The sequence below is a fragment of the Plecotus auritus genome (genome assembly GCF_963455305.1).
Source record: "Plecotus auritus genome assembly, chromosome: 7".
Classification (NCBI taxonomy): Eukaryota; Metazoa; Chordata; class Mammalia; order Chiroptera; family Vespertilionidae; genus Plecotus; species Plecotus auritus.
The window spans coordinates 14,744,404-14,771,670 of NC_137774.1; the positions used below are offsets into that span (position 1 = coordinate 14,744,404).

At 55.1% G+C, this 27,267-nt stretch overlaps 2 protein-coding genes across 7 annotated transcripts in view; one reads left to right on the forward strand and one right to left on the reverse strand.

Moving 5' to 3' along the window:
* SPATA32 (spermatogenesis associated 32) lies at positions 1-16,460 on the forward strand. Of its 3 annotated transcripts, XM_080682553.1 has the most exons (8): positions 1-176; positions 6,250-6,304; positions 7,173-7,416; positions 7,728-8,707; positions 9,251-10,980; positions 11,443-11,528; positions 12,270-12,406; positions 16,338-16,460. In XM_080682553.1, exons 1-5 carry the CDS (start codon positions 164-166, stop codon positions 9,351-9,353), a joined length of 1,395 nt encoding a protein of 464 aa, XP_080538679.1. In that variant the 5' UTR covers positions 1-163; the 3' UTR covers positions 9,354-10,980; positions 11,443-11,528; positions 12,270-12,406; positions 16,338-16,460. The 3 variants fall into 3 exon arrangements, with proteins under 3 accessions (XP_080538679.1, XP_080538677.1, XP_080538678.1); XM_080682551.1 differs by having other exon boundaries at positions 9,251-11,528; XM_080682552.1 differs by lacking the exon at positions 16,338-16,460 and adding an exon at positions 13,455-13,573 and having other exon boundaries at positions 9,251-11,528.
* Positions 13,718-27,267, reverse strand: part of FMNL1 (formin like 1) — a 27,714-nt gene continuing 14,164 nt past the window's right edge. Inside the window, exons 6-28 of one of the 4 annotated variants that reach the window (XM_080682532.1) lie at positions 27,062-27,199; positions 26,790-26,807; positions 25,140-25,248; positions 24,533-24,609; positions 24,236-24,329; positions 23,244-23,318; positions 22,828-22,938; positions 21,485-21,634; positions 20,846-20,947; positions 20,436-20,688; positions 19,900-20,178; positions 19,600-19,724; positions 18,491-18,693; positions 17,766-18,000; positions 17,532-17,600; positions 16,598-16,678; positions 16,387-16,516; positions 16,069-16,232; positions 15,710-15,811; positions 15,492-15,587; positions 15,122-15,242; positions 14,860-14,958; positions 13,718-14,623 (exon numbers count right to left, since the gene is read on the reverse strand). In XM_080682532.1, coding sequence (XP_080538658.1) covers positions 14,867-14,958; positions 15,122-15,242; positions 15,492-15,587; positions 15,710-15,811; positions 16,069-16,232; positions 16,387-16,516; positions 16,598-16,678; positions 17,532-17,600; positions 17,766-18,000; positions 18,491-18,693; positions 19,600-19,724; positions 19,900-20,178; positions 20,436-20,688; positions 20,846-20,947; positions 21,485-21,634; positions 22,828-22,938; positions 23,244-23,318; positions 24,236-24,329; positions 24,533-24,609; positions 25,140-25,248; positions 26,790-26,807; positions 27,062-27,199 — 2,824 coding nt within the window. In that variant the 3' untranslated portion in view covers positions 13,718-14,623; positions 14,860-14,866. The remainder of the gene's footprint in view (positions 14,624-14,859; positions 14,959-15,121; positions 15,243-15,491; positions 15,588-15,709; positions 15,812-16,068; positions 16,233-16,386; positions 16,517-16,597; positions 16,679-17,531; positions 17,601-17,765; positions 18,001-18,490; positions 18,694-19,599; positions 19,725-19,899; positions 20,179-20,435; positions 20,689-20,845; positions 20,948-21,484; positions 21,635-22,827; positions 22,939-23,243; positions 23,319-24,235; positions 24,330-24,532; positions 24,610-25,139; positions 25,249-26,789; positions 26,808-27,061; positions 27,200-27,267) is intronic. The other 3 variants (XM_080682534.1, XM_080682531.1, XM_080682533.1) reach the window with 3 other exon arrangements.

Consider the following 27,267-nt stretch of genomic DNA (forward strand, 5'->3'; position numbering starts at 1 on the left):
CGCCGGGACGTCACAGAGGCAGCGACATCACAGGCACCGGCGCCCACAGCATCTCCACCCCCCCCCCCCCCCCAACCAAAGAGCACAGTGGAGGCGGAGGGGCAGCAGCCACCATCCCTCCCCGCCTCCCCGACAGAGCCTCCTGGTCGCCTACTCGGTCTGCATGGGGATGACAGGTGGGAGCGGGCGGGCGCCGCGGGGTGGGCGGGGTGCGAAGGGACTGCTCGGCGTGGAGTGGGCGGGAAAAGTGAAAGTGAGGGGCAGGGCGCGGAGGGGGCAGGGTCCTGGTCCCGCGCTCCTCCTGCCCCTGCTCCTCAAGGCGGGAAGGGGGTGGGGGTGTGCACCGGAGGAAAGGTGACTCCAGCCAAAGCCCTGGCCATCCTCGCGGCGGTGGGCGGGGGGGGGCGGGGGGGCCCCCAACTCCCAAGGCCTAGGCCCTGTGCGGGTGCAGTAGCCTGCGTGTGCACGGGCAGGCATGTACACCTTGGGGTTAAGGCCGCAGATTCGGAGGGTTCTTGCCCAGAGGTTCTAAGAACAGCCTTGTGCCCAGAAAACAACTCATGAATTATCCAAACTGCAGACAACCTCTCAAATCCTGTTTGGTTGTCCCTGACTGATGCGTGGAACGTTTGCAGAAAGCAAAAAGCAGTCCGCTTTAACAGCTGTTTATGAGCACCTCCTTCGTGCTCTGCACTCTTCTCTGTGCCAGTGAGCAAAGATGTTTGCCCTCAGGGCCCTGGGTCTCCCCAGTTTCTGATAATGGGGGCTCAGACCCCCACTGGAATGAGGGCTTTTCCCTCAGGACCTTCTCTCCCTGGAAACATACATGGGCCAGCATTTTAAAATGCGCCAAAAAAGCCCTAACTGGTTTGGCTCAGTGGGTAGAGCATCGGCCTGCAGACTCAAGGGTCCCAAGTTCGATTCCAGTCAAGGGCATGTACCTTGGTTGTGGGCACATCCCCAGTAGGAGGTGTGTAGAAGGCAGCTGATTGATGTTTCTCTCATCGATGTTTCTAACTCTATCTCTCTCCCTTCCTTTCTGTAAAAAATCAATAAAATAATTTTTAAATAAATAAAATGCGCCAAAAACCAACAACCAGAGAGCAGCTTATCCCCTTTCCCAAATTTGTGGGGTGACAAATTTATGCAGACATTTTAAGTCACTCCTGCAACATTTATTACACCCCCTTCAGCGGTTATTCTTATGCTAAGTAGGCATGAGTCTGATGCAGCCCCCCTCTGGGCACACCTCCAGCTCTGGGTCTAAGGAGAGCCATGGACAGGCTACAGCACCTTCTCATCTGCGGCGCCTGACCCTTCCCAGTACCCATGATGCCAAGGCCACTGCGAAGGGCAAGGGATAGTCCAGGGCTGAACCCCAACTGAGCTGCAGGCTCATTCACGCTCTTCAGATCTACTGGCCCGCCCCACCTAAAGAAATGAGAGGTGGATTGGCCCCAAGTAAAAGCACAGTGTATGTATCCAACTTGCCATTTTCCCTGACCAACAATGACACACTGGATATTTTCTAAGTACGGCAAAAATTGTAAAGGTCACTATAATGATAGTTAAAGACACCAGGAAGAGTAAAGGCATTGCATTTATTTTATTTTATTTTATTTTATTTTATTTTATTTTATTTTATTTTATTTTATTTTTTAAATATGTTTTATTGATTTTTTACAGAGAGGAAGGGAGAGGGATAGAGAGTTAGAAACATCGATGAGAGAGAAACATCGATCAGCTGCCTCCTGCACACTCCCTACTGGGTATGTGCCTGCAACCAAGGTACATGCCCTTGACCGGAATCGAACCTGGGACCCTTGAGTCTGCAGGCTGACGCTCTATCCACTGAGCCAAACCGGTTAGGGCTATTTTATTTTTTTATAAAGACTGTGCACAAAACTGTGCCAGGGCAATGAACAACAAAGTTATTTGGTAGTGATAAAAGCAAGCGTTGCTATTGGTAATGGAAGAGCAGCTGAGTTTGTCTGAAAACAAAACTATTTGATAGTGCATCTAAGTGTTATGAATGTGGGTGAAGAAGTAGAAGAAAGTGGAGATGAAGGGAAAATCCTGCTCTTGACAGCCTCAGTAATTCTATCAAACTTAAAGAAGAAATAATACCAATTTTACACAAACTCAGAAAATTGAAGAGGGAATACTTCTCAACTCATTCTCTGAGGCCAGTATTACTCTAATATCAAAACCTGACAAAGACATTATAAGAAAAGAAAATTACACACTAGTATAACTCATGATCATACACTGAGTGGCCAGATTATTATGATCTCTGAACGCATAATAATCTGGCCACTAATTATATATATACTAGAGGCCCGGTGCATGAAATTCGTGCACGGCGGGGGGAGAGGGGGGATGGTTATCCCTCAGCCCAGCCTGCACCATCTCCAATCTGGGACCCCTCAAGGGATGTCCGGTGGGATCGGGCCTAAACGGGCAGTTGGACATCCCTCTCACAATCCAGGACTGCTGGCTCCCAACTGCTTGCCTGCCTGCCTTCCTGATTGCCCTTAACCACTTCTGCCTGCCAGCCTAATCACCCCCTAACCACTCCCCTGCCAGCCTGATTGATGTCTAACTGCTCCCCTGCCAGCCTGTTTGCCCACAACTTCCCTCCTCTGCTGGCCTGGTCACCCCCAACTGCCCTCCCTTGCAGGCCTGATCCCTCCCAACTGCCCTCCCCTGCTGGCCTGATCGCCCACAACTGCCCTCCCTTACAGGCCTGGTCCCTCCCAACTGCCCTCCCCTGCTGGCCATCTTGTCCTAGCCATCTTGTGTCCACATGGGGGCAGGATCTTTAACCTCATGGGGGCAGCCATCTTGTGTGTTGGAGTGATGGTCAATCTGCATATTACTCTTTTATTAGATAGGATAGAGGCCTGGTGCATGGGTGGGGGCCAGCTGGTTTACCCTGAAGGGTGTCCCGGATCAGGGTGGAGGTTCCCTTGGGGCGTGGGGCGGCCTGGGCGAGGGGCCTGTGGTGGTTTGCAGGCCGGCCACACCGTCCAGCAACCCAAGCGGAGGCCCTGGTACCTGGGATTTATTTATCTTCTACAATTGAAACTTTGTAGCCTGGAGCGGAGCCAAGCCTTCTGCTTGCTCCATGGCGGCAGCCATTTCTGTTAGGATTTATTTATCTTCTATAATTGAAACTTTGTAGCCTTAAGCGGAGGCCAAAGCAGGCCAGGGCTGCAGAAGCTTGGCTTCCTCCATCGCCAAGGGCAACCCTAGCCTCCTGCTCTCTCCAGCTCCATGGCTGCTGCCATTTTTGTTGGGATTTGAAACTTTGTAGCCTTAAGTGGAGACCTGGGCTGGCCAGGGTGTGTGGAAAGCTTGGCTTCCTCCATTGCCGGGGAAACCCAAGCCTCCCTCCTGCTCTCTCCGTGGCTGCAGCCATCTTGGTTGGGTTAATTTGCATACTCGCTCCTGATTGACTTGTGGGCGTGGCTTGTGGGTGTAGCTGAGTGATGGTTAATTTGAATATTACTCTTTTATTAGATAAGAGAGATATATATATAAATATGCATATGTGTGTGTGTGTGTGTGTGTGTGTGTGTGTGTGTGTGTGTGTTTTAGAGTCCTGGTGCATGAATTCGTGCATGGGTAAGGTCTGGCCAGCCTGGCCAGGGGGAGGAGACATGAGCGGTTGGCCAGCCTGCCTGCTGGTCAAACTCCTGGTCGTGGGGACAATTTGTATATTAGCCTTTTATTATATAGGATATACACTGAGTGGCCAGATTATTATGTGTTCAGAGATCATAATTATCTGGCCACTCAGTGTATATGTGAAAATTCTAAAAAAGAAAAATAGCAAATCAGATTCAAGAGTGTATGAAAAGATAATACGTTATGACGAAATGAGGTTTATTCCAGGAATGCAAGATTAATTTTTTAAAAATTTTGATCAGTGTATTTCACCATAAAATGAATTATTAACAGAAAATATATAATAGTATTCATGTTAACATGTAACATGCTGTATATAACAATATGTTAACTCAGTGATCGGTAAACTGCAGCTCGCGAGCCGTGGTTTGCCACTCTGTTGACTAATGAGTTTGCCGACCACTGTGTTAATTGAATATAAAAGAAAAACTATATGATCATCTCAATAATTTAAAGAAAGCATCAGACAAAATCTAATATCCCTTCCTAACTAAACACTAAGTAAACCAGGAATAGAAGGGAACATTGTCAACCCAATAAAAGGCATCTATAAGAAAAACTACAGCCAGCCTGGCTGGCGTAGCTCAGTGGATAGAGCGTCAGCCTGCGGACTGAAGGGTCCCAGGTTCGATTCCAGTCAAGGGCACATGCCTGGGTTGCAGGCTCAATCCCCAGTGTGGGGCGTGCAGGAGGCAGCTAATCAATGATTCTCCCTCATCATTGATGTTTCTATCTCTCCCTTCCCCTTCCTCTCTGAAATCAATAAAAACATTTTTTTAAAAGAAAAACTACAACCAACATCATACTTAGCAGTGATCTACTGAATGCTTTCTCCCTAAGCTCAGGAACAAAGCAAGGATGTCCACTCTACACTTCATTCAGCATTAATTGGAGATTGTTCTCAGTGCATTAAGGCAAGAAAAGGAAATAAAGAGACACCTAGATTGGAAAGGAAGAAGTAAGACTGTCTTGAATCACACACATTATTATTTATGTAGAAAACCTATGAATCCATTAAAAAATAAAACTAGAACTTGTAGGATTTTCGGACAGTTGCAAGATCAACACATTTCTATTTACTAGCAATCGGCAATTAGAAATTGAAATTATTTCGCATACTACAGAACGTCACAGAAGTCCCGAGTTGAGTCAAACTCAGACTTTTGTTTCCAACCCCCAGTGCTGCTATGAGGTCCACACTATAATCATTTTTCCTCCCATCCACATCCAGTTGCTGTTCATGGAAGGATTAAGGCTGCGGGATGTTGATTCAATAGGTGGGGAAACTTGGTAAACCAGCGAGGAAGGCTGTGAGGTCAGAGGCCTGGGAGGAGCAGGTGAAGTTGAAGATGATGAGAGAGGTGGGGAGGAAGCCAGGGAGCATCATGGTCGAGGAGGTGAAGAGTTCTGAAGAGACCACTTACCTGTCCACTTGCAGATTTCTAGCCCATTTGATCCAGGATCCCACAGCCCTGGCTGAACCCCGAAGTGCCCAAATCCCAGTCCCAGGACCAGCCAGGCAAGGACCCTCCGCAGCCTCTACATCTCTAGGAAGAGCCACAGCACATCCTGATCCTTTTGATATAATCCTGGGAGCAGTTCTCAACCAGAGCCAGGGTTGTCACTTCCTGCCACACTCCAGGCTCATGGGAACCCAGCTTGCCCATTGCCATGATGACTTCACCATTAACCCCTACCCACTACCCTGGGGATAAAGGAATGGGACAGCCTGCTGCCTCCCACCCCCAGAGATTTAAAAGAAAAGCTTTTGCAGTAAAAGACATAAATCTCCAGGGAGGGATCTAATGTGGCCAAAAACCTGAGTGGGAAGACCTCCCCCAAGGAGCTCTGTGGAGGGTTATCAGAGCTCCTAAATAATCAGATCCGCGTCAGCATCACCTGGGTTGAGAACCTGGGCCCAGAGTTGCGGGTGGATGACCCAGGATGTGATGGGGTCAGAAGCCAGGGAAAGAGAGGATGGACTTTGGGATAGGAGGGACAGGGGTAGGTTGAGTGGCAGATCTGAAGCCTGGCCAGAAGAGAGTGGAGAAAAGGACAGAGGGACAGGAATGGAAGGAGATGAGGAAGGTTCATGTGGACAAGAAGGTGAACCCCACACAGTTCCAGGCTCCTGGGTAGGACAGCATGCAGGACAGGGCACTTGAGTTTCCTGAGTCCAATCTGCATTCACGTGCTGACTTCCTGAATGATCAGCTGAAGGACTTTGGGCAAATGAACCTCTTTTTTGTTGAATCAATGAGATAAAGCACAGAAAGTGCTCAACATAATGCCTTGGTTAGTAGTTCTCAGTAAATGAAACTGAGTACTGCTAGCATTCACCCTTACGGAGGACCAGCATGGAAAGTGGAGGGGAGCAGTCATGAAGGATAGGTCTTCATGTCTGCTGACACTGGCTAGGAAGAGGGAGGAAACAAGGATTAAGATGGGAGAGGGAATGGCAAAGGGGTTAAGGTGAGGAACAGAGAGAGATGGAGAGGATGGCTGAAGCATCACCAACAGCCCATGTTCCAGAACCCCTCACCAGCTTCTTTCTTCCAGGTGCCAATGGATTTCCCTGCTGTAGCAAGGATTCGGTGGACATAGTGGAAACACAGTGAGAACCAGTCCCCCATAATTGGAGGCCCTCTCCCCAACCTTCCAAGACCACCAACCCTTACCCCCACTTGCCACCACTGCCAAGTTTTCATGTACCCCCCCCCCCAACCCAGCATCTCCCTCCATCTATTTTCAAAATCTCCCCAAGGATAGTATCCAGGCCAAAAGGCCATGGGAGGGCAGGGGGCGGGGAGTATGGGTAGCACCCCCTCCTGTTTCTGTCTCCAGTCTCTGATCTTGGAGGAGGACTAAGGGGTAGTGGGTCATACCCAGGGACGTGGATGGGACCTGACCCCTCAGATCCACCTTGCTCTGAGGACAGAGCTGTCCGAGTTGGGGTTGGGCAGGTGCCTAAGGAAGGAGAGGGGGTCACATGGCTGAGCACTGAAGGCAAGGGGCCAAGATGCCAGCACATGGCCGACAAGACTGAGGGAACCCTACGCGTACACACACCTCTGCTCTTCACATCTGCCGAGCTGGAACTGAGCAGGCTGGGGAAAGGCAGTGCTCTGGGCTTTTCCTTCTATGAGGAGCCACTTCCTGGGCACTGGTTCTCCAAGTGAGCCGCATCAGCTGACTGAGATGCTTGATTAAAATGCAGATTCCTGGGCCTCGCCTCCAACCAGTTGGGTCCCTCCTTGTGGGGGGCCAGGGAGACCACTTGGCAAGCTCTCCAGACACTTTCTAAACTCTAATTAAAGTTTGAGACTACAACTCCAGAATTCTTAGTGGGAGTGGGGACAGCCAGAGGAGTGGATAAGCTGGGGGCATCTTGCCAGCCCCTGTAGAAGGCTCCCCCTGCCCCCTAAAACCATCCCACCGACCCCGTGGAGCCCTGTCACCCAATCTGTCTCCTTCTGTCTTAGGATTGACTTAAACCAACACCAGCTCCAGCCTACAGAGGAGGAGCTCCAGCTTGTACAAGATGAACTCCAGCCTACAGAGGAGGAGCTCCAGCCTACAGAGGAGGAGCTCTGGCCTACAGAGGAGGAGCTCCAGCCTACAGAGGAGGAGCTCCAGCCTACAGAGGAGGAGCTCCAGCTTGTACAAGAGGAAGTCCAGCCTGTACAAGAGGAGCTCCAGCCTGCACAGGAGGAAGATGGGAAAGAGGTAACAGTGGGCAGGGTCACCTCTTATGGAGAGGTGGTAGACAAGGCCCATCTTCCCTAAATTCTAACCAGCCCCTAGCCTTGACAATCCTGGGACCCTAGTACCAAACCGATATTGACCTGCTCACACCACCTCCCTTCCCCAGGAGGTCTCTGCAAAGAGGCAAGCGTGGGGAGGAAGTGAACAGTGTGTGTGTGTGCGTGCGCGCCCCTGTGTGCGAGGGTTGGGGTCGGGGGAACAGGGCAGGGAATTGGTGCAAGGGAGGACCCGAGGTGCAGGGGCCTCCTCAGCTTTCAGTTGAAACTTTTCAGAAGGAAGATGAATTGCTAGACTTGAATCTCCCACCTAAAGAGGACCTGGAACAAGACACAGAACTGAAGCAGGAGGCCAAAGCTGTGCCGCCGTTGGAGTGTGGCCCGCCATTGGACATTTGCCCGGCACCCATGCTTAAGCCTGAGGCCAAGCTGGACTCCAGCTTGAAGGTCTGCAATGAAGACCTGGAGGAACAGAGGTACAGGGCAGAATCCCTCCAGGCCCTCAAGGGGGCGCTAACACAGCAGGACACCCAACAATGGAATATGAGGTCGAGCTGCATCTCATACCCGAGTATCACGGACGAAGAACAAGTGAACAGCACCCATCGCTCCATCTTTGTGCAGACTTCCAAGCACCTCTTCTGGGCAGACAAAGATACCCAGGCCTCAGAATACAACCTGCAAATGGAGACCGGCATGCAGCGTGGCGAGAAGAGCATAGAGAAGACCGCCAGCCACCTGAACCAGAAGTCAGTCCCCATGCCGGGCCCCATAAAGCAGCTCCAGGAAACAAGCACCCAGTCAGAGCTTTCAGAACCAGGCAGCCAGCAGCCGTCAAGCACCCACTTGGCCTCCTCCAGTCTCACACCAGCTATCAACTTACAAGATCTGGTCAACTTCGCATCTTCCCTGGCCATAGCCTCCTCCAGCAACAGGGACTTGCCCAATTTGGAGGACATATTGAAACCTCCACCCCAGAAGGCCGTGGAGCCTCCTACGGTGCCCATGGTAGAGAGTACCACCCTGCCTGCCAAGGAGGAGCCAGAGCAGGAAAAGCTCTCTGACTTGCAAGAGAGGTCACCCGAGAAGTCGCTGGAAGCCGGAGAGCCACAGGAATCTTCCAAGCAGGAAGACAAGACCCTTCGCCCTTACTTTGACTTTAGCAAGCCGGAGCCCCAAAGGACCGCCTTTAAAGGGAAAATCAAGTTTATCCGGGGCCCGGTCAGGTCCTCTTCACTGAACGGAGACAGGAAAGAGTAAGTGAGGCTGGCACAGAGGAGGCTGTGCGAGGATGTGTGGGTGGGCCCGCTCCTCACAGTTTCATGAGGACAGGGAACAGTGGAATGAGGGGCTGGGTGGAGAAAGGAGTGGGTACAGTGCCAAGGCCAGAGCTGGAGGAGGCCTGGGGACCTCGGAGAGGGAGCACTGCAGGGCTCGCCAGGGACCTGGGTTCAACATGGGAAGGGCCATTCTAGCATTAGGAAGCTTCTCACCCAGTGGGCAGATGACCTGTCCCTCATCAGAAATGCTCAGGCTAATGTCTTCCATGCCAAGCACCTGATGGCTCCAGCCCTGGGCCCAGGATCCTTCCATCGAGTGGCCAGTGAGGGAAAAGGGTTCTCCAGCACCCCTTGCTTTCTAGTGACGCATGGATACGGTGCAATGTCAGCTGCCCATCAGTGTGAGCAAGAATAGGTCCTCTTGTCCCCAGGGCCCTCCTCAGAGCAGCCTCTGGGCTCATCCCTCTCCCTTGCCCCTCTCACTGGAGCCCAAGTGACACCCTCTCTTTTGCATTGCAGCTCAGTGCCGGGAACCAAGAAAGAGAATCCATTAATGCTGAAAATCCATTTTAAGCTGTTGCCCACTTCTTCCCCCAGAGATATCGCTAAACAAAACCAATAAAGCCTCCAGTGCTGGCCCCAGCTCAGACTTGTTCTGCAGAAGCTCCTAAACCAGTGAACTCACCTGGCTGCGAAGTCCTTGTCTCGATTTTTTAGGGATGCCACCACCATTTTTTAACTACCCCAGGTCCCCCTGCCCCCTGAGGGCTCTACCAGCCCTATTTGTCCCTGCTCACTCCCCACAGGTAGTTCCACTTTACCTGCACCCCTCTAGCCTCCATATCATCAACAGAGACTCATGACTAGTCTTGGGGAGGCCTCAGTGCCCTCTCTGAGACTCAGGTCCTTAGATCATAAAATGGGGCTTCCCCTTGGCCTGAAGCCAGGGACACATCGGGGACATCTAAGGAGAGAGTCTCGGGGGAGGGGGGTGCGGGCTGAGCGGCAAGAAGGTGACTCTGAAGGGAGTTCTTTCTTCCTGCTTCTCTCCATGAGGAAGGATGGTGTCCTGGGGCTGGAAGGAGGGAAATAATGAAGCTGGAGGAGTGGCCCTCCGGGAGCCCACAACCTTGAGTTAGAGATACCCCAAAATGTAGAGGGGAGCCATGTGTAATAGTGCATGCAACCCAGACACACACACACGCACACACACACTGTCAGCTGACCAGCACATCATACAGACAGGCACTCACATAACACATCCACACAAAGACAGAGGAAGCACGCTCCACACATGCCATGCACACAAGCGCATCCGCACAGACATGTACTAGATATACACACAAATGCACAAGCCTCCCCACGTTAGGGGAAGGTGGGCAATATGGGAAAGGCTCTGGAAAAGGAGAGAAATGGCAACAAATGAGGGAACGGAATTCTGAGTGTGGGGATGGACATGGGTGTGAAGAGGGAAGTCAGGGAGAGAGATAAGAGGGGAGGCAGTGCCATGACATGGGCTCTGGTCAGCCTGGACCAAGACCCACTCGGGACCAAGGTTCCCTATCAAGTGAAAGCCCAGCCTTGCAGATCCTCAAGGGCCTGGCCCACTGGGAGAGGAGGCTGAGAAGGGAGGCACCCAAGGTCTGGGAGAATGGGATTAGGGCGGGGCCAGCAGTTAAGGATGGGCTGGGGGCCAGCGGAGAAAGGGGGCAGGAGATGGGAAGGAGGGATGAAGAAAGGATGCAGAGGTGTCTGGGAAGGGCTGGCCAGGGGTGTCATTCAGCTGCTGGGACCAATCTTCCCGGAATATTTTTTTCCGCGTGGTTTGTGGATTTGCATTGTTTGGAGAAGGGGATGCTTCCCTCCAAGGGGAGCTGGGATAAGATAGGCCACAGCCCCACCTTGGCCTGGACCCCACCCACCCACGCCCTGACTTCAGGGCTCTGGGCTCCTTTCTTTCCCTCCGGGGTTTCTGCCTCCTGCATTAGCTTCCAGAGTGGAGTTGTGAATTCAGGTGCCTTAGGAGAGGCAGAAACTCAAAAGAATAAAGCAGCAGGTTCCCCGCAGAGAGGAGCAGGCCTGTGGTGAGGGAGAGAGTACACCCCTGCCAAAAGATGTTAAAATCCCCCCGAAGCCATCTGGGAGCTTCGGGCCTGGGGCGCTAGACCAGCCTAGCGCCTGTGATCCTGCCTTTCTGGCAGCAGCGGGCAGAAGACCAAGAGACCCCCAAGGGCACAGAGAACATGCAGGTGAGTAGGGCTAGGAGAGGGTCCCCCTGCTCCTCCAAGCCACTATCCCGAGCCCCCTGGGTAGAGGGCTGTGCGTGCACATGGCTGGTATGGGGTTTCCTGGGAGAAGGTGGAGCTGTGTACCCACAGGCCTGGTCCTGGGTCCCCTGGAGTCTCAGCAGTCCAATGGGGAGTGTCCTCTTCCCACCTCCAAGGCCTCCACGGAAGCCTCGAAGACTGCTCACGCAAGACCGGGAAGGGGAGGCTGCAGCGGCACATTGCCTTGCTGACCCAGAGGGAGCCCCTAGCAACCATGGCCACCGGGGCTGAGCAGGCCTCCCACAGGGCCAAAGAGTTCAGGGGCCTAGCAGCTACCCGTTTAGTAGTGTCGTCAGGCCCAGGTGCGGGGTCTCAGAGGTGAGGTCCGGGAGTGGGGTGCTGGGTTTGGGATAAGGCCTGCCTGGCCCTGTCACCTCTCTGCAGCAGGTGCAAAGGACTTGCCAACCTCTGTCCCCGAGGCAGCTTTGCAGACGAGGACCTGCTACCACTGACTTCCCGGCAACGGTCAGGTGAGGGCCCTTGGCTGGGAGCAGGGAGAAAAAGCAAGGGATGCTCAGAGCAGAACTACAAGGGGTTGCCTGCCCAGAGGCTAGGTCATAGGTCACTGCGAGAAATAGTGATTGTATTGTACCCTTCTCTCCGTGCCATCTCTTCAACCCCAGGGCGCTCACTGGGGTGTGTGTGTGGGGGGGGGGGGAGTGTAAGATGAATTGGTGGATAGGAAGGTATTGGGATGGTTGGATTGATGGATGGATGGATGAACAGGATGGAAGAAGGAAGAGAGGAAGGATATTGGGAGAAACAATTGGAAAAAAGTCCCCTATCTCCCCCCACCCCGGAACCTGGGGCTGTGGAAATTGGGGTAAAAGAAACCCCTTTCACAATTTGGGGACCCTGTTGCCCCCCAAAGATCATGGCTCGATATTGGCAGAGGTCCCTCAAAACAGAATCATTTTATTCATCAATAATTTGCTGTGCCTGCTACATGCCAGGTGCCAGCAGGGCTCCTGCAGCCTCAGTGCATTGTAGCTCCAGAGCCAGACTGCCGGAGTCCAACGCCCAGCATTGTCCCTACTGGTGGCGTGGCCTTGGACATGAGTTTTTACTGTTCTTCATACAAACTCGTCCAAACGTGAGTTTTGGACACGAGAACTGAATGGGCACTAAACAAGTGCCAACACACAGCAGCCACTGTTCTCTATATCCTGTGTGTGGTTCACCTTGCTGCCTTCCCCTCCACCTGCCCCCAGTATTCCAGAATATCTTCTAACTGCCCAGCCCAGCGGCACTGTGGACGTGCGCAGCATGAAAGCCACCCTGTGCGCCGTGGGTATCCAGCTAAGCCCGCAGGAGGAGTGGGAGGCTGTGCAGCAGGCAGACTTGGATGGTAGGTGCCCCCATCTCTGCCCTCTCATTCTCTCCCACCTCTAACCCACAGGATCCCTGGCCTGGTCCTATTTTAAAGTTTCCTCTTCCCGGAAGCCTGCCCTGATCAACATGCCTATCCCATAGCCTCTAAACATTTCTGCTGTGTTAATCCTCATCCTTACTTGGTGCTTCCCCAGGGCAAGGGCTGTTTCTCCTCCACTCATCATCCAGGGTTAACACTTGGCTTCTCTAATGCCTGGAACTTCTGGCAAGCCCCTAACGCTTCCCCAGGGGAGGCCTGCAAGGACAGGCCCATGGAGCGCCCCCTCCTGTCTCTTCCCAGGTGATGGAATTGTAAGCTTCTAAGACTTCCTGGGTATCTCCGCGGACAGGCGCCCCCTAGCTCAGTGCTTGGGCGAGTGGCAGGGCTGGTGGACAAGATGGGCCTGGCTGAGGGAGGCCCCTCCTCACCCTCCCCTGTGTTCCTTGACGCCAGGCCAGGTGAGAAACAGCAGGGGCTGTGATGCCCAAGGCCTGCAGACCCTGTTCCTAGAGATCCTGTTCGAGCTGGTGAGGCAGGGCTTTGTGCCCTACAAGTTAGTGCAGGAGGTGATGACGTGGGCACAACTGTATCCAGCTTCGGGGCCCAGGATGGGGCGGAGGAGACTGCCCCAGAGACGGGAGCCCTAAATTTTGGGCCTGTTTCCTGGGCCCCAACCCGCCCCAGGCCAAAGACAAGTGGCTTCCTGTCCAGTTTTGGTTTCCCCTGTGAGATGGGAGGAGGGGAGGCGGTGTCTGAGGCGCTGCTCCACTTTTCTCCTTCCAGCTACTCCCCTGAGAAGCAGCGGGGCTCTGCGGCTGAACCCAGGCTGCAAGGGCCGGTCCTGCGGCCCCGGCTGCATGGCGCTGCGTCACCAGGGCCTCCCCTTTTCTGCCGGGCTCAGCGGCCTTTCCAACTCCAAGCTGGCACGTTCGTGCAGACCGCACAAAGCGGGGGAGGCACTCTCACCCAGGACCCGCTCTCAGGACTGGCCCCTCCTTTTCCTCCTCCTGCTTCCCCACCCCAGGTTCGCGCAGCCCCTACTCTCAGATTCCTAACACAAGATGCGGAACCTGGCCCCGAGTTCCTAAGTCCGACTTCCCAAGTCCTACCCCTCCAGCCATCCCCAGCTCGGGACTAAGCAGGGGCCAAGCAGCCAAGGCAAGAGCCTGGGAAGGGGGTGGGGCCGGCGGGTGGGGGGTGGCCATGCAGATAAGGGGCGGGGCATGCGAGGGGCGGGGCGGACAGGTGGGATGTGACCAGCGGGGAGGGGAGGAGCAGGCAAAGCAGAGCCGGAGCAGGAGTCCTAGAAATGGGGACAGGGCTGGCGGAGATGGAGGCCCGATAGGCTGAGATGCAATCTGAGGTCACTCAGAGAGGTGACTAAGGATGCGGCAGGGTACCCAGCTAGGAAGTAGGACTGGTGGAAATGGGAAATGGGATGGGGCAGGCACAAAGGTGGATAGAGGGGGAGTTAATTCAATGTCTCTAACCCTAACGAGCTGCGGGCCGGACCCTCCGCCCGCACCCTCTGCCTTCCGCAGGATTCTCAGACCAACCACTAGAGCGCATTCACCCCTCGACGCTGGGCCCCGCCCCGCCAACCTAGTGCAGAAAGAAGCCACCCTTTCCCCTCCTCGAGCCGGTCTGCAGACTCCTGCTGTGAAGGACTTGTACAAGTAAAGCGTTTCCTGAACGAGACAGGCTGCTGTGTGGTGGGGGGCACGGAGCGGATGCAGACCTTTTGCAAACATCTTTATTAATCTTGTATAAAAATAAGGTCCATGGAGAGTCCCCGGATGGGGGGAGGGGCGAGGTTGCACTTTATAAGTTACCGGCCAGGCTCCCGCTGAGGCTAAGTACAGTATGGCTATTGGGGGGAGAAGGGTGCTGCAAGCAGCATTTGGGGGGGAGGGGCCGGCGATACTGACCCCTGTAGCAAGATGAGAGTGCGCCTGCCCATTTGGGTGAGCCCCTGGCTGGGGACAGCGGCAGAAGGGCTGCCCGGCCCAGCCGAGCTGAGGACCACCTTCCTTGAGCCCCGTCTTGCCCCCTCTCCCCCACCCCCAGAGTCCATCTGCGGAAACAGGGGCTACAGCGAGAGGTCCGAGGTGACCTGCAGGGGGGGTCCCGGGGGTCTCCGGCGAGCGCTGCGGCGGCCTGTGTCTGTGCGGATGTAGGGCTGGTTCCGCAGGTCTAGCAGAGAGGAGACAGACGCATTTACCCTTCAGGAGTCTGACTGGGGCCCAGGCCTTGCCCTCCTAGGGACCCAGGTGGTACACACGTGGGAAGGGGCCTGTTTATGTTTACCAGACCCCCTCAAACACATCCCAGCATGCAGGTGCCAGGAGAGGGCAGCAGCACTCATTCCCCCAAGGGCCCCCAGGGCTATGGGCAGCCACAGGAATCGGAGGCCAGGCCATTGGAGGTACCTGAGAGCTAGAGGGGGATCTCCTCGCCCAGGCTGGCCTCACAGAGGAGCCTGGATGTCCGCTTGCCAGTGCGGGCCGTGAAGGGCACCGTCTTGAGCACTGAGGGTTAGGAGGGAGGCGTGGGGAGAGAAAGGAAAAAGGAAAAGGACAGAAAAAAGTAGCAAAGAGGCAGTGAGGCAGCCAGACCCCCAGGGTGGGCGGTGGATGGAGGACAGCATAGAAGGACAGACGGAGGATGAGACAGGCCTGGCCAAGCCCTCACCTGTGATGATATCTTCAATGGCCCCATCACGGTCACTCTCATAGATGAGTGGCTCCTTCTGCTGCTTCCGTTTCAGCTCGGAGATGAGGTCCATCTGTGGCCTCCGAACCTTGGGTGGGGACTGGGGGGAGGGGGAGGGTATGTAGCTCCAGTTCCAGGATCCCCTCCCCCCTGACACCACCACACCCTGTTTGGTGCCCTCCTGCCCCCAGCAAGCCCGCACTGCTGGCTGGAGAAGGAACCCAATCCCATCCCAGGCTACTCACAGGGTCCATCCGTAACAATGAGGGTGTGGAGGAGGGCCGGGTCTTTGGGATGAGGACCCTAAGCATCCCTGCATCCCAGGCCACGCTCAGGGGCAGCTGCCTACCTTGAGTGCTGGGGATTCCCCTTTGCCTGGCGTTTCCGCGCCTGCCTCCTGCGCAGCCGCTTCTTTCTTCCACTGTTCCACCTCCTGCTCAGCTTTCTGAGGGGCCAAGGTTGGTCTCCATGAGCTGAGAGGTCTCCCTCACCGATCCCGCCCCCCAACAGAAGCAGCCCACACGGAAAGGCTGCAGTGGTCCCAGCTTGCCTACCAGAAACACATACCTTGTAGGCCTTGACGAAGCGACTGAAGAGGGTAAAGAACATGGAGGGGGACGTGGTCTTGGGGTTTTCTCCGAAGTATTCCACCACAGAGTCGTAGGCCTCCTGCAGACACAGCCTGTCAGCCCCATCAGTGTGGACCCCTCGAAGCCTGACCACGGCTCTGTACCCCGCCCCCCCACCCCCATTAAAACACCAGCGACTTCAACTCTGCTCCTCCTGGCAGGTGGCCCCTCACTCCTACTCCATCCCCCAAGGTGTCCACTCCCGTCCAAGCCTTGGCTACTCGACCCCACCTAGGTAGCCCTGCTTACTCCCTGCCCACCCTCCCCATCTCCAGGGCCTGGCCAGCCCCAGCCCACCTGAGCTGTCTTGCTGTCTGCCAGCAGCTTATCCATGGTGGGTGAGTTGGCCCTCAGGAACTCCTTGAGCACCACGCAGTCATCCTGCCGCACAAACTCCCGCTGGGCCAACTCCAGGCCTCGCTGCAGGGAGCGCACATCCCCTAGGATGCTGTCCAGGGACACTGGGGGATGGGGCAGTAGAGAAGCAGGGACTCAGAGAGGCAGCATTCCTGTCCAATTACATCCAGTGATCGCCTTGTTCTCTCTCAACCCATATCCATCTCCAGGGCTGAGCCGCTCCCCCAACCCAAGGATGGAGGTACTGCCCACCCATACCTGAGCCCGCCTTGTCCAGGAAGTGCAGGTCACTGTGGAAGCCTGTGAGCTGTGGATACTTCTCAGCAATGACCTTCACCAGGTAGTGCAGCAGTGTCTGCTTTCGGTCAGTCGACTTCATCTCCAGCAGCTGCAATGGCCTGTTGTAAGCCACAGGCCACCAGCCCTCCCCGCTCTCCCAGTCCAGGGGACCCCTCCTCTCGCCCCTCACCGCATCCAGACTCTGGAGCCGGAAGCCATAGGCTGCTCCACGCTTGCTGCTGTTCATGTAGTTGCCGAAGGCCAGGACGATCTAGGAGAGACAGGAGAGCTCGGCAGGGTAATGAGCTGAGGAAGCCCCGGAAGCATAAATGTCACAAGGAAAAGTGGCAAAGAGCAAGCCCCACACTTAGCCCAGTCCTGCATGGACCCCTCAGGTCCATGGTACATGGACATGCATGTGGACATGTTTGACACATGTGCACGGCTAACACCATGGCAACACCCAATTTTGTCCTCTGTCATTTCTACCCAAAACTGTGCTGCCAACCTCTCTTTCTAAGTTGTGGAGTCGCCACCTTTCTAACAGCCATTTCTACTGCTTCTCTGGACTCCACTGAGCAGATGTGCGTTCTGCTAATCACACAGTAACCCCAGGCAGGGTCTGAGGTGTGATGCTGTATAGGGGGGGCAAAAGTAGGTTTACAGTTATATCCACTTTTGAATACAATAATTAATAAATAATAATACAAGAATAGCCCGGCTGGTGTGGCTCAGTGGTTGAGCATCAACCTATGAACCAGGAAGTCATGGTTCGATTCCTGCACATGCTCAGGTTGCAGGCTCCATCCCCAGTAGGAGGCGTGCATGAGGCAGATGATAAATGATTCTCTCTCATCATTGATGTTTCTATCCCTCCCTCTCCCTTCCTCTCTGAAATCAATAAAAACATATTTTAAGTATAAACTCTGAGAGTTTATTCTTTTGCCCCATCCTGTACATGGTCCTCACTCTCACCCCGAGCCTGTATGTGAGAGGTAGGAATATTATATTTGTTGCATCCTAGGTGTGCAGGGCAGGGCCTGAGTCTCCCTCTAATAAGACCTAGAACAGGCAAGGAGTCAAGGGTGGACCCTACCCCCCAGGCCCTTGCCCTGGCATCTTACCTCCAGGATCTGGCGGAGTTTGTCGGACGACTTAATGGACATTGAGGCTGCAATGATGGCATTCAGTTGCTGGGGATGGAATGGAGAGACAAGGTAAATTGGGGCTAGGTGGGGGCAAGCCCACAGGAGGCTCAAGTACTCTCAAATGTCCTCTTGGAGCCCAGGCTTGGGGAGGCCCTCACCCCATCCTCAACCCAGGCCACACCCACACCACTCTGCCTGCCCCGCCCACACCGGCATGAGCAGCTGGACAGTATCCGGGAAGTTGCCCATGAAGGTTAGCGCGGCCATGCGCTCTGGCAGGCGCGGGATGCGGCTGAAGCGCAGCATGAATTGGTCCTCCTCTGACAGCTCCTCCATGGGCCGCTGCTCCCGCTCAAAGCGGGCGATGAGGGTGCGCTCATACTCCGTGGGCAGGAAGCGGGTCAGCAGCTCCAGGAAGTCCAGGCTAAGGGCCTGGAGGTCGTACCTGGAGGCAGAGGGGTAGGCATTGCTCCATACCCACCAGTTCTTGAGAGCAGGACTATCCCCTCCCCTCCCCTTGATTGAATAAATGAACTTCAGTATTTGCTATTTGCCAACAGCTTCAGGGAACAAGAGGTAGAAGTCAAGGGAAGTTGGCAGCTGGAAAGCCTGGGGTCCCCATCATACATCAGTGGCAGATGTTCAGCTGCAAATGCCTGAGCCTGAGTGCCCATAGCTGGGCAAGGAGGTGGGGCGGGGGGGGGGGTAGTAGGGGAAATGGGAACATCTCAATCAGGGCATGAACTCACAGTACGGCCTTAGTTTCTCGATCTGAAAATGGGAAGAAGGTTTCCCGCCCCCCTACTACCTGACTAGGGTTGATATGAAGCTTGATGGGCTCTATCCCATAGTTGGGGTTCTTTTACTAGGATCTGCCTAAGCACTGGCCTGGGAGAAGGGCTGGGATGCCCACAGCCCAAGGCAGAGGTACTCACGTCTCGATGGCCTGGCAGATGCGGTCCGCCCCCAGGTTGCCCTTGCGCAGGGTGATGGCCAGGTTCTTGGCCCGGTTGGCCTCAATGAGTGTGGACTTGCTGGGGGCCTTCTGGGCTGCTTTACCCTTGAGAGCATTGAGGTCCAGGCTGGGACCTTGGGACTTAGTCTTGAACTGCTCCTCAAAGTCACTCATGTCCAGTTCCTGAGGGCACAGGGAGAAGAGGTGGGCTGGGTGGGCTACATTCCTGACTGAGCACCGTGCTCATTGCTTGAGCCACCTATCCGGCCCTGGCCTGGCCACTGGCCGAGAAAGAAACAAGCCAGTAGTTCAACTCGTCCAGAGGCCCTGATGGGGGGTACAGGGGAAGCTCAGGGAGCACTGAGGAGAAAGAGGGGGAGCAGTACCCAACCCAGGGAACCCAGACTCCAAGAAGTTATAGATGAAGGAAGAGCTGAATTGGCCAAGGGGAAAGGAAGGGCATTCCAGGCATAAGGAACAGCTTGAGCAATGGCCTGGAGGCCAGAGAACACAAGCCTTTTGAAAAACTGAAAGTGGACCTGGCCGGCACGGCTCAGTGGTTGAGCGTCGACCTATGAACCAGGAGGTTGCCGGTTCGATTCCCAAGCAGGACACGTGCCCGGGTTGTGGTTGTGAGCTTGATCCCCAGTAGGGGGCATGCAGGAGGCAGCCTAGTAATGATTCTCTCTCATTATTGATGTTTCCATCTCTCTCACCTTCTCCCTTCCTCTCTGAAATCAATAAAAAAATATATTTTTTAAAAAAACACACTGAAAGTGGAATTGGAAGGACTGAAGCCCTGGTTGTTTGTGGGAAGGTGGTGGGGAGGGGTCTCAAAAGAGGGGAGAGAGGCCAGACTTGGGGGAGGGCTGTGCCCTTCTTCAGGGATGGAAGGGAATGCCTCCAGGGGAGTAAGGATACACTGCCTACTAGAGTCACTAATCCAGTTTGGCTGAATGCCCATCCCTGGGCCTCCATGTCCTCATCTGTAAAATGGGTGGAGATGACCACTCCTAGAGCCCAGCATGATCCAGGCAAGTCCCTTCCTTCTCTGGTGCCCACACTGGCAGCAAGCGAGGCCACACTCACCTGCAGCACCTTCTCATCATTGAGCTCAGTGAAGACAGTACCCGTGATCTGGCTGGGTTTCAGGGCTACCCAGTTTAAGAGGGGCATTCTGAACTTGGTCTGGATGGGTTTCTTGGCCTTCACTCCTGGGACAGGGAGGGAATGGTGAGTACTGGGGGCCATAGAGGGTGGGGTGGCTAGAGGGAACCAGGGTTCAGCGAGGCCTGACAGGGCAGCAGGAGGCAGTAGGAGAGGTGCTTGGAGGACACTGAGGCCAAGGCCCCACCCTCCAGCTGCCCCAGCCCTGGGTGGCCCACTTACCTGGGCCCATCTCTGGGCCAGGCTCTCCAAGGGCATCAGAGAGACCTCCGGGAGGCGGTGGGGGTGGCGGAGGCACCAGTCCACCTGGGCCAGGAGGCGGTGGTGGCGGCGGCGGAGGGGGCGGTAGGACTCCGGGCAGTGGGGGAGGCGGTGGCGGGGGCTCCGCGCTGCCGGGGAGGGGCGGGGCCAGGGGGGGCTCCACGAGCGGGGTTTCCTGCTGGGAGGGGAGGCCGGGCAGCGGGGGCGGTGGGGGCGGGGCTGCTGCTCCGGGAACCGGCTCTGCAGACGGTGGGAGAGAGAACCGAGAATAAGGAAGGGGAGAGGAAGGTATCTCTGTCTCGGCTGGAGTGGTCCGGTCTCCGCCTCCCCGCCGTACGCATGCGCACCCGTCCCATTTCCCACCCACCCGCATCTGCCTGAGCTGCACCCACAACCAAAACCTACCTCTCCCCGCTCTTCCGGCAGGTGTCCTTAGACTCCCTCTCCAGGCCCTGGTCCCCCCACCCTACCCCACCCAGCTTGGAGATCCTGCGCACCTGGGCTGGGGGAACTGGTGGGCACTCCCAGAGTCGGGGCATCACCGCCGCTTGGAGTTGCCACAGCGACTGGGAGGATCTCGATAGAGACAGCATCCCCGGGTCCCCGCAGGATACGGATTAGCCCCTTCTCCTCCAGCTCCTCCACCTTCAGCTCTAGAGCCGAGGGCCTTGCCGAGGCAGGGGCAGGCACTTTCTCAGGCTCCGGTGGCCGCCTGGGGACGCCCATGGCAGTGGAATCGCTGAAGCGCTCCTGCAAGCCCCAGGGGAGGGGTCAGTGCCCACCAGCGGGCCGGTCACTGAGCCCCATCCTCTTGCCAGGGCGAGGGAGGTATAAAGTCTAGAAACCCCACTGGTCTGTTCTTGGGAACCCAGACTCCCCCTGGCCCGGCCCAGGACCCCAACCTCACCCGCATCGTCTCCAGCTCCTTCCGGGCCTGGCTTAGCTGCTTTTCCAGCTCCGCGATCTTAGCCATGGATTCGTTCTCCGCGTCCCGAAGCCGCTCTGTCAGCTGCGGCAGTGGCACATGGTGAGTTCCCACCCGCTGCCAGGCACTGGCACCACCGGCGAGGGGGCGGCATCAGGCATGGCTGTCTGGAGAGCTGGGGGCGGCTTCCTGCCGCACAGCCCAAGGTGTTGGGTGGGCTGAGCCTGGCACTTGAACCCAAGTGGGTGAGGCACTGAGGGCGCTGAAGTTCTCTCAGAAGGGGAATCCAAGGCCCCACTAATGGGGGAGGTAGGTGAAGAGGAAACTGAGCTGGGAGGGGCCTTAGGCTGGACGGTCCCCCCAAGTCAGGGCCTGGGGTCTAGGCCCTGGGAGAGGAGGGGGCCTGTGGTCCCCAGAGGCCCCGCACAGTGTAGGAGCTCCATGAACACCCACGGAGAGAGACACCCAGAGGATTTAGGATGTAGGTTCAGGTAAAAACTCAGGAGCCAGGCAGCCATGCCCAATTCACTCCTAGAACCAGTGTTAAGCCCGGTGCCTGATGCCGGTGTGGGGACCTGTGGGCCGACTATGTTCCGGGCCAAGTTCAGGAGCGGCTCTCACCAGGGTCACCTGCTCCTGCAGCTCCTCCATGTGCTCCAGCACAGCATTCTTGGTCTCGGTGTCCTCCAGCAGCACGCCCACATCAAACACGTTGTCCAGGTACGCCTGGATCTGCACCTGCAGCTTGTCGCTCTCTGTGAGCCGAAGCCTCTGTCTCCCAGAGGGAAGGGTGGGTGAGGCCTGGTGTGAGGGGTCTTTCCAATACCCCCATCACCACCAGAGCCCAAAGGAAGGGGCTGGAGCCCTAGCCTGCTTTTTTCCCTTTATTCTCTTTTCTTTTGATTTTTTTTCTTTTAAGATAGAAAGAGAGAGGGGTAGAGATAGAAACATCAATAAGAGAGAAACATCATTGAGCAGCTGCCTCCTGCACGCCAACCACTGGGGATCGAGCCTACAACCCCGGCATGTGCCCTGACCAGGAATCAAACTGGTGAGCTCTTGGTTCATGGGTCGATGCTCAACCACTGAGCCACACTGGCCGGGCTCCTTTATTCTTTATTGAGATTTAATTCACTATTTTAAACTGTGCAGCTCAGTAGTTCTTAGTATATTCACAAGGTTGTGCAACCATTATTGCTATCTAATTCCAGAACCCTGTCCCCATTAGCAGCCACTCCCCATTCTCTTCTCCCCCAGCCCCCGCCAACCACCAATCCACTTTCTATCTCTATGGACTTACCTATTCTGGACATTTTCTATAAAAGAATCATACACTATGTGGTGTTTTGTGTCTGACTTCTTTCACTTATCGTAACGTGTCCGAGGCTCTGTTGTAGCATGATCAGTATTTCATTCCTTTTGTGGCTGAATAATATTCCCTTGTAGAAATAGCACCCTAGCCTGCCAGTCATGGCTTAATCAATCCAACCCCAAAGGCCCTCTCCCAGGAAGCCTCCCAAGGAATCCGAGAAGAAAGCTGCAGCTTCTCTGCTCAGGCCAGGAAGCGCCAAGCCCCCTGTCCACCTTCCCCAGGGAAAGGAGCTGCCGTGACCTGGGCCCATCCAGGTGCGCCAGCTCTCACTTTGGCCCAGTATCTCTGCCCTCCCCATTATGTGCCCCCAGAGCCAGACCCAGGGCCACCTACAGCCTGTTCTAGTGCCTAGCTCCATGGATTGGGTGTCTATTATGTGGCAGACACCATCCTGTTGAGAGTCATTATTATCGCGAAGATTATCCTATTTTACAGATGGGAAAACTGAAACTCAGAGAGAAGAGACCTAGCCAAGGTCACATTGAGAGCCAGGATTTGAACCCAAGCCTGCCTGACCCCAACATCCATGCTGCCAACCACTGAGCCATACTCCGGGCAAACAGTTAAGTCCGGGGGAGAGTGCAGGGCTCACCTCCAAGTACAGGTCCAGGCCCAGGTGGGTAAACTCATATTGCAGGAAGACTCGGAAGTTCATGTTCTCCACTGAGTGTACCACGATGTTGATGAATTGCATGCAGGCCACCTGGGGGGGGTGGGGGACATGAACAGGTCTGTGATCCTCTGGGTGAGGGGTTCTCAGTGCCTTCTGCCCCCCACTTACCCCCCAAGTCTGCCTCCCTCATTTATCACTCCACTAACCCAGCTCTGTCCCTACCCATATTTCTCCCCATGTCCCCTCCCTCCCGCCTCCCCCTCTCTAATCTAACCCTCCCCCCCCCGCCCCCCCGCAAACCATCAATCCTCATACTTTGCAGGGCAGATACCCAGGCCCCTGGCTACACCTTGCATCGGAGAGTGGCCGAGCCCAAGCTGGGCTCCTGAGCTCACCATGAAGTCGATGTTGCTGTCTTCATGCCGGAAATACTCCATCAGCTTTTCAAAGCGGTGCTGCTCCCCACACACCTGGGTGGGGACAATGGCTGTCACTGAGGCCCCAATGCTACACCTCCTAAGCCATCTTCCAGCTGCTACCCTTGTGCCCCTACAGGCTCCTCTCAAGTTCAATCTAAGTCAGGCTGATACTCTTCTGCTCAAAACCTCCACTCCCCCTCGATCCCTCAAAACCCTCCCCCTCACTCACTTTTCTCGGGCCACACTGGCATCCAGGCACATTCCCACCTCAGGGCACTTGCACTTGCTGATCCATCTGTCTGGTGTGCTCTTACTTGAGATAGCCGCCACGCCAGGTCCCTCACTTCGCTCTCAGCTCTGATCAAATCCCACCTTCTCATTGAGGCCTCCCTGACCACCCGCAACCAGCTCCCCCAACCCTTACAGCATCCCTCACGTTTCCCCCATAGCACTTACCATTTTCTAACACACTATGTGATTTGCTTATTTATTATGTTGTTTATTATCTGCCTTTCCCTGCCATATTTCTTTTGTTAACTGATCACTAATATATCTCGAGTGCCCACTCTGTGTCTGACACATAGTAGGTGCTCAATAAGTATTCCTTAAAGGTATGAATGCCATGTGCCGACTTCTGCATCATATTCTCAAGCATTCACTTCTCATGAGCCAGTTAACCAGAGTCAGCAACTCTGAGATGTACGGATCAAGTCCAATTTGGACATGGCAAGGCTGAGGGTCAGAGGGTCAGCAGATGCTCATAGTTGTCCCTGTCACCCCAAGGCAGTGCCCCTACGTGACTCTACACCTTCTCTTCAGAACTTCCCCATCCCAGATTGTCCCACCCTGTGTTCCCCAAATGTCCACCTCACATCCCCAACTTCCCCCAACAGAGGCCACAACTGCCAGCAAGGCTCTAAGCAACACTAGAGGACAGTACACCTTTGGGGTGGGGGGGCCTCCGGTACCTCCTTGAAGTTGTCAAAGGCTGCAAGGATGATGTCGTGTCCTCCCCGCACCAGGCACACAGCTGCCAGCAGCTCCAGCACCAGAGCCTTGGTTCTGGGGAGAGAGGTCAGGTTCTCCCTTAAGAACAGCAGGCCCAACGCAAAGGTGGATAGGGGCCTGGCTCATGGCAGACAGGGAAGCTGATGAGTGGGGTGGAATGAGCCTGAGCAGTAGTCCTGGGAATGGGGGGACAAAGTAGACAAGGGTTAAGGAGCAGAAGAATCTAGATAGAGAAAGGCTAGGGGCCTGGACCTCACCTGGGGTTCTTGTTGTTGAGGCTCAGAGCAATCTCATTGACACAGGCTGGGTGGCTCATGACGAGGCTGAAGCCAGACTGGGGAGAGAGAAGAGGTCAGCTCCTCCGGGCAGACCCCCAGGACTGCCAGCACTTCTGGGATTGCCAGGGCCATACCACTGCCCTTGAGCGTAGAAAGTTCTTTATATCTAACCACAGCCTCTTCTGAGGCAGCCAAAGCCTGGTCCCTCTTTTTAAATACCTTTGTCTGCTCAAAAGTCAGTGTCAGGACTCAGCACCTTGGACAGTGAGTCCTCAAAGGCCGGCTGAGTGAGGGAGGACCGGCTTCACTTAACACTCCTCCCAATGAAATAACCCAGAGCTGCTCTCCCCATGGGTCTGGAGACCAGCCTTTCTGGGTGGGTATGCCTAAGTCCCCCCATGTGAGACATACCCATGCCCAGGGTACTCTAGGGGACCTGACCAAGAAGGAGCAGAAGATGGCCAACCTCAAGACCCTGAGCCAACAGCCCAGATCCCTCCAGTGGAGGACAGGGTGGGGGCACAGTCAGTCCCAGCACCTCAGCAGCTTAGGCAGCCCCTGGTAAGAACTGGCCTGGCTGACCAACCTGGTAGTTCATGATGGCACGCAAGCACATAATGCAGACGTGGACGTCATCCTTCTGGCTGACGATGCGGGAGTTCCGCAGGGTCTTCCTGCTGTGGGCTGGGGTCAGCCTGGGTGGGGTGCGGAGGAGGCAGCAGGGGTCAGCGTCCCAAACCCAGCTTCCTGGCCAAACCCCCAACACTACAAGGGGGGCACATGTACCCAACCAAAGAGGGTGGCTGAGGACAGGAAGTTCCCCTCAGTCCCTAGGCCTGGGGCCTGACATGCTGGGGAGGACGTGGAGGGGGGCGGTCAGGAAAACAAAGACCCTTAACAGCAACTTGGCATTAAGAAGGGTTGCTGTGACCCAGCCAGTGTGACTCAGTGGTTGAGCATCGACCTAGGAGCCAGGAGGTCAAGGTTCGATTCTCGGTCGGGGCACATGCCCGGGTTGTGGGCTCCATCCCGGTGGGAGCTGTGCAGGAGGCAGCTGATCAATGATTCTCTCTCATCATTTATGTTTCTATCTCTCTCCCTCCCCCTTCCTCTCTGAAATTAATAAAAACATATTTTGAAGAAGAAGAAGAAGAAAAGACGGGTTACTATGCTGTGGAGATGGAGAGCCTATGAGAAAAGACAAAGCTTGGAAACCGCCATGGAAATGCTCTCCACAAGGGGGCGCTTCTGGCCACATGGGCTTATCTTCCATATTGAGAGGCGGCGTCTGAATTCAGAAGGCCTTGTTTCAAATCCCAGTTCACCACTTACTGTGCAAGTTACTTAGTCTCCCCGTGCCTCAGTTTCCTCGTTCGTAAAACAGGAATGATAATAATAGCACCTCTCTGATGGGGCTGTTGGGACTATGAAATGAGCTCAGAACAGTGCCTGGCATATGTGTAAATGCTATATGAGTGTGCTTAGTAACTCTTTGCTAAAAAAACGTGATTTTTTTTCATTGTTGCAGATCTTGCCAATTGTTACTTCCACATCAGTTCTTCTTGACAGTTCTATCACATATCCAACAACACTGGGAGGCCCCACCTTACCCTTCTGCCTGCCCCATTACCCTTCTCTCATCATTGCAAAACTATGCCTCTTGCTCATGCTGTTCCTTCTGCCTGAAATACCTTTCCCTGTCCCCATCACTGCCGGTAAAGCCCATATCATTGTAAGACACAGTTCCAGTACCACCTCTTCTGGGAAGCCTTCCTGATGCCCAGGTGACCGCCTCCCTTGTCAGCGCTCACAGTCACACCACCATGACAGACTGTCACACATTGTCCCCTACCAGACCAAGGACTCCCAAGGGCAGGGTAATCTGTCTCCTGAGCTCCTGCTACCATGACTGATACATAGTAAATGCCAAAAACTATTTGTTCAATGAATGAATGAATGAATGAATGAATGAAGTGTGTTGTGAGCTTTTGGGTCTTAACATGAAGTTAGTCCTCTTCCTACCCAAAGTAGGAAGAGAGGAACATGGGCATCCACATGAGGCTCCAGGGCCACCTTCTTCCCTCCCCCCACCTCCCAGCAGGATGCCCTAAGTTAGGGTGGGGTGACCTATCTACAGCAGCTGAACCCAAGGGCATCAGTTAAATGCCTCACCCCACCCACCACCACCCAGGAGACCACCAGGCATGCATGCACCTGCCCCCAGGCAGCTACATACCGGGGAGAAGGGGGGCACCTGGAGGCCGCATGGAAGAAAACAGGGCGTTAGATGGATACAAGAGGGGTCCCATTCACCCAGAAACCACCTCCTTATTCCAGACCCACTCAGATGCCCATCCCTGCCCCGAGCTCTGTTTGAGGTCCTTACTCTGATCCCAATGCCAGGCTACCCCTCCCACCATCCCTGATGTCCCAGAGTGAGGCTGGCTGTATGCAGAGATCTAGGGGTGAATTCTTTCTCCCCATCACCCCGCCATGGGGCCCACGTACTTGACGGTCAGGTGGCGACTCCTGGGCTGTGGCGCCGAGGATGCGGGTGGGCCCTTGCTGAGGTCTTCCACGGACTGCTCCAGGGGCTTGCTCTTCTCCGAGCTTGGGGCCCCATTGTCTGTGCTCTCCATGTCATACCTGAGGGTCAGAGTGGGGTCGGAGGCCAGCACTGCAGGGGAACTTAAGAGAGGAGTTGCGGGGGGGGG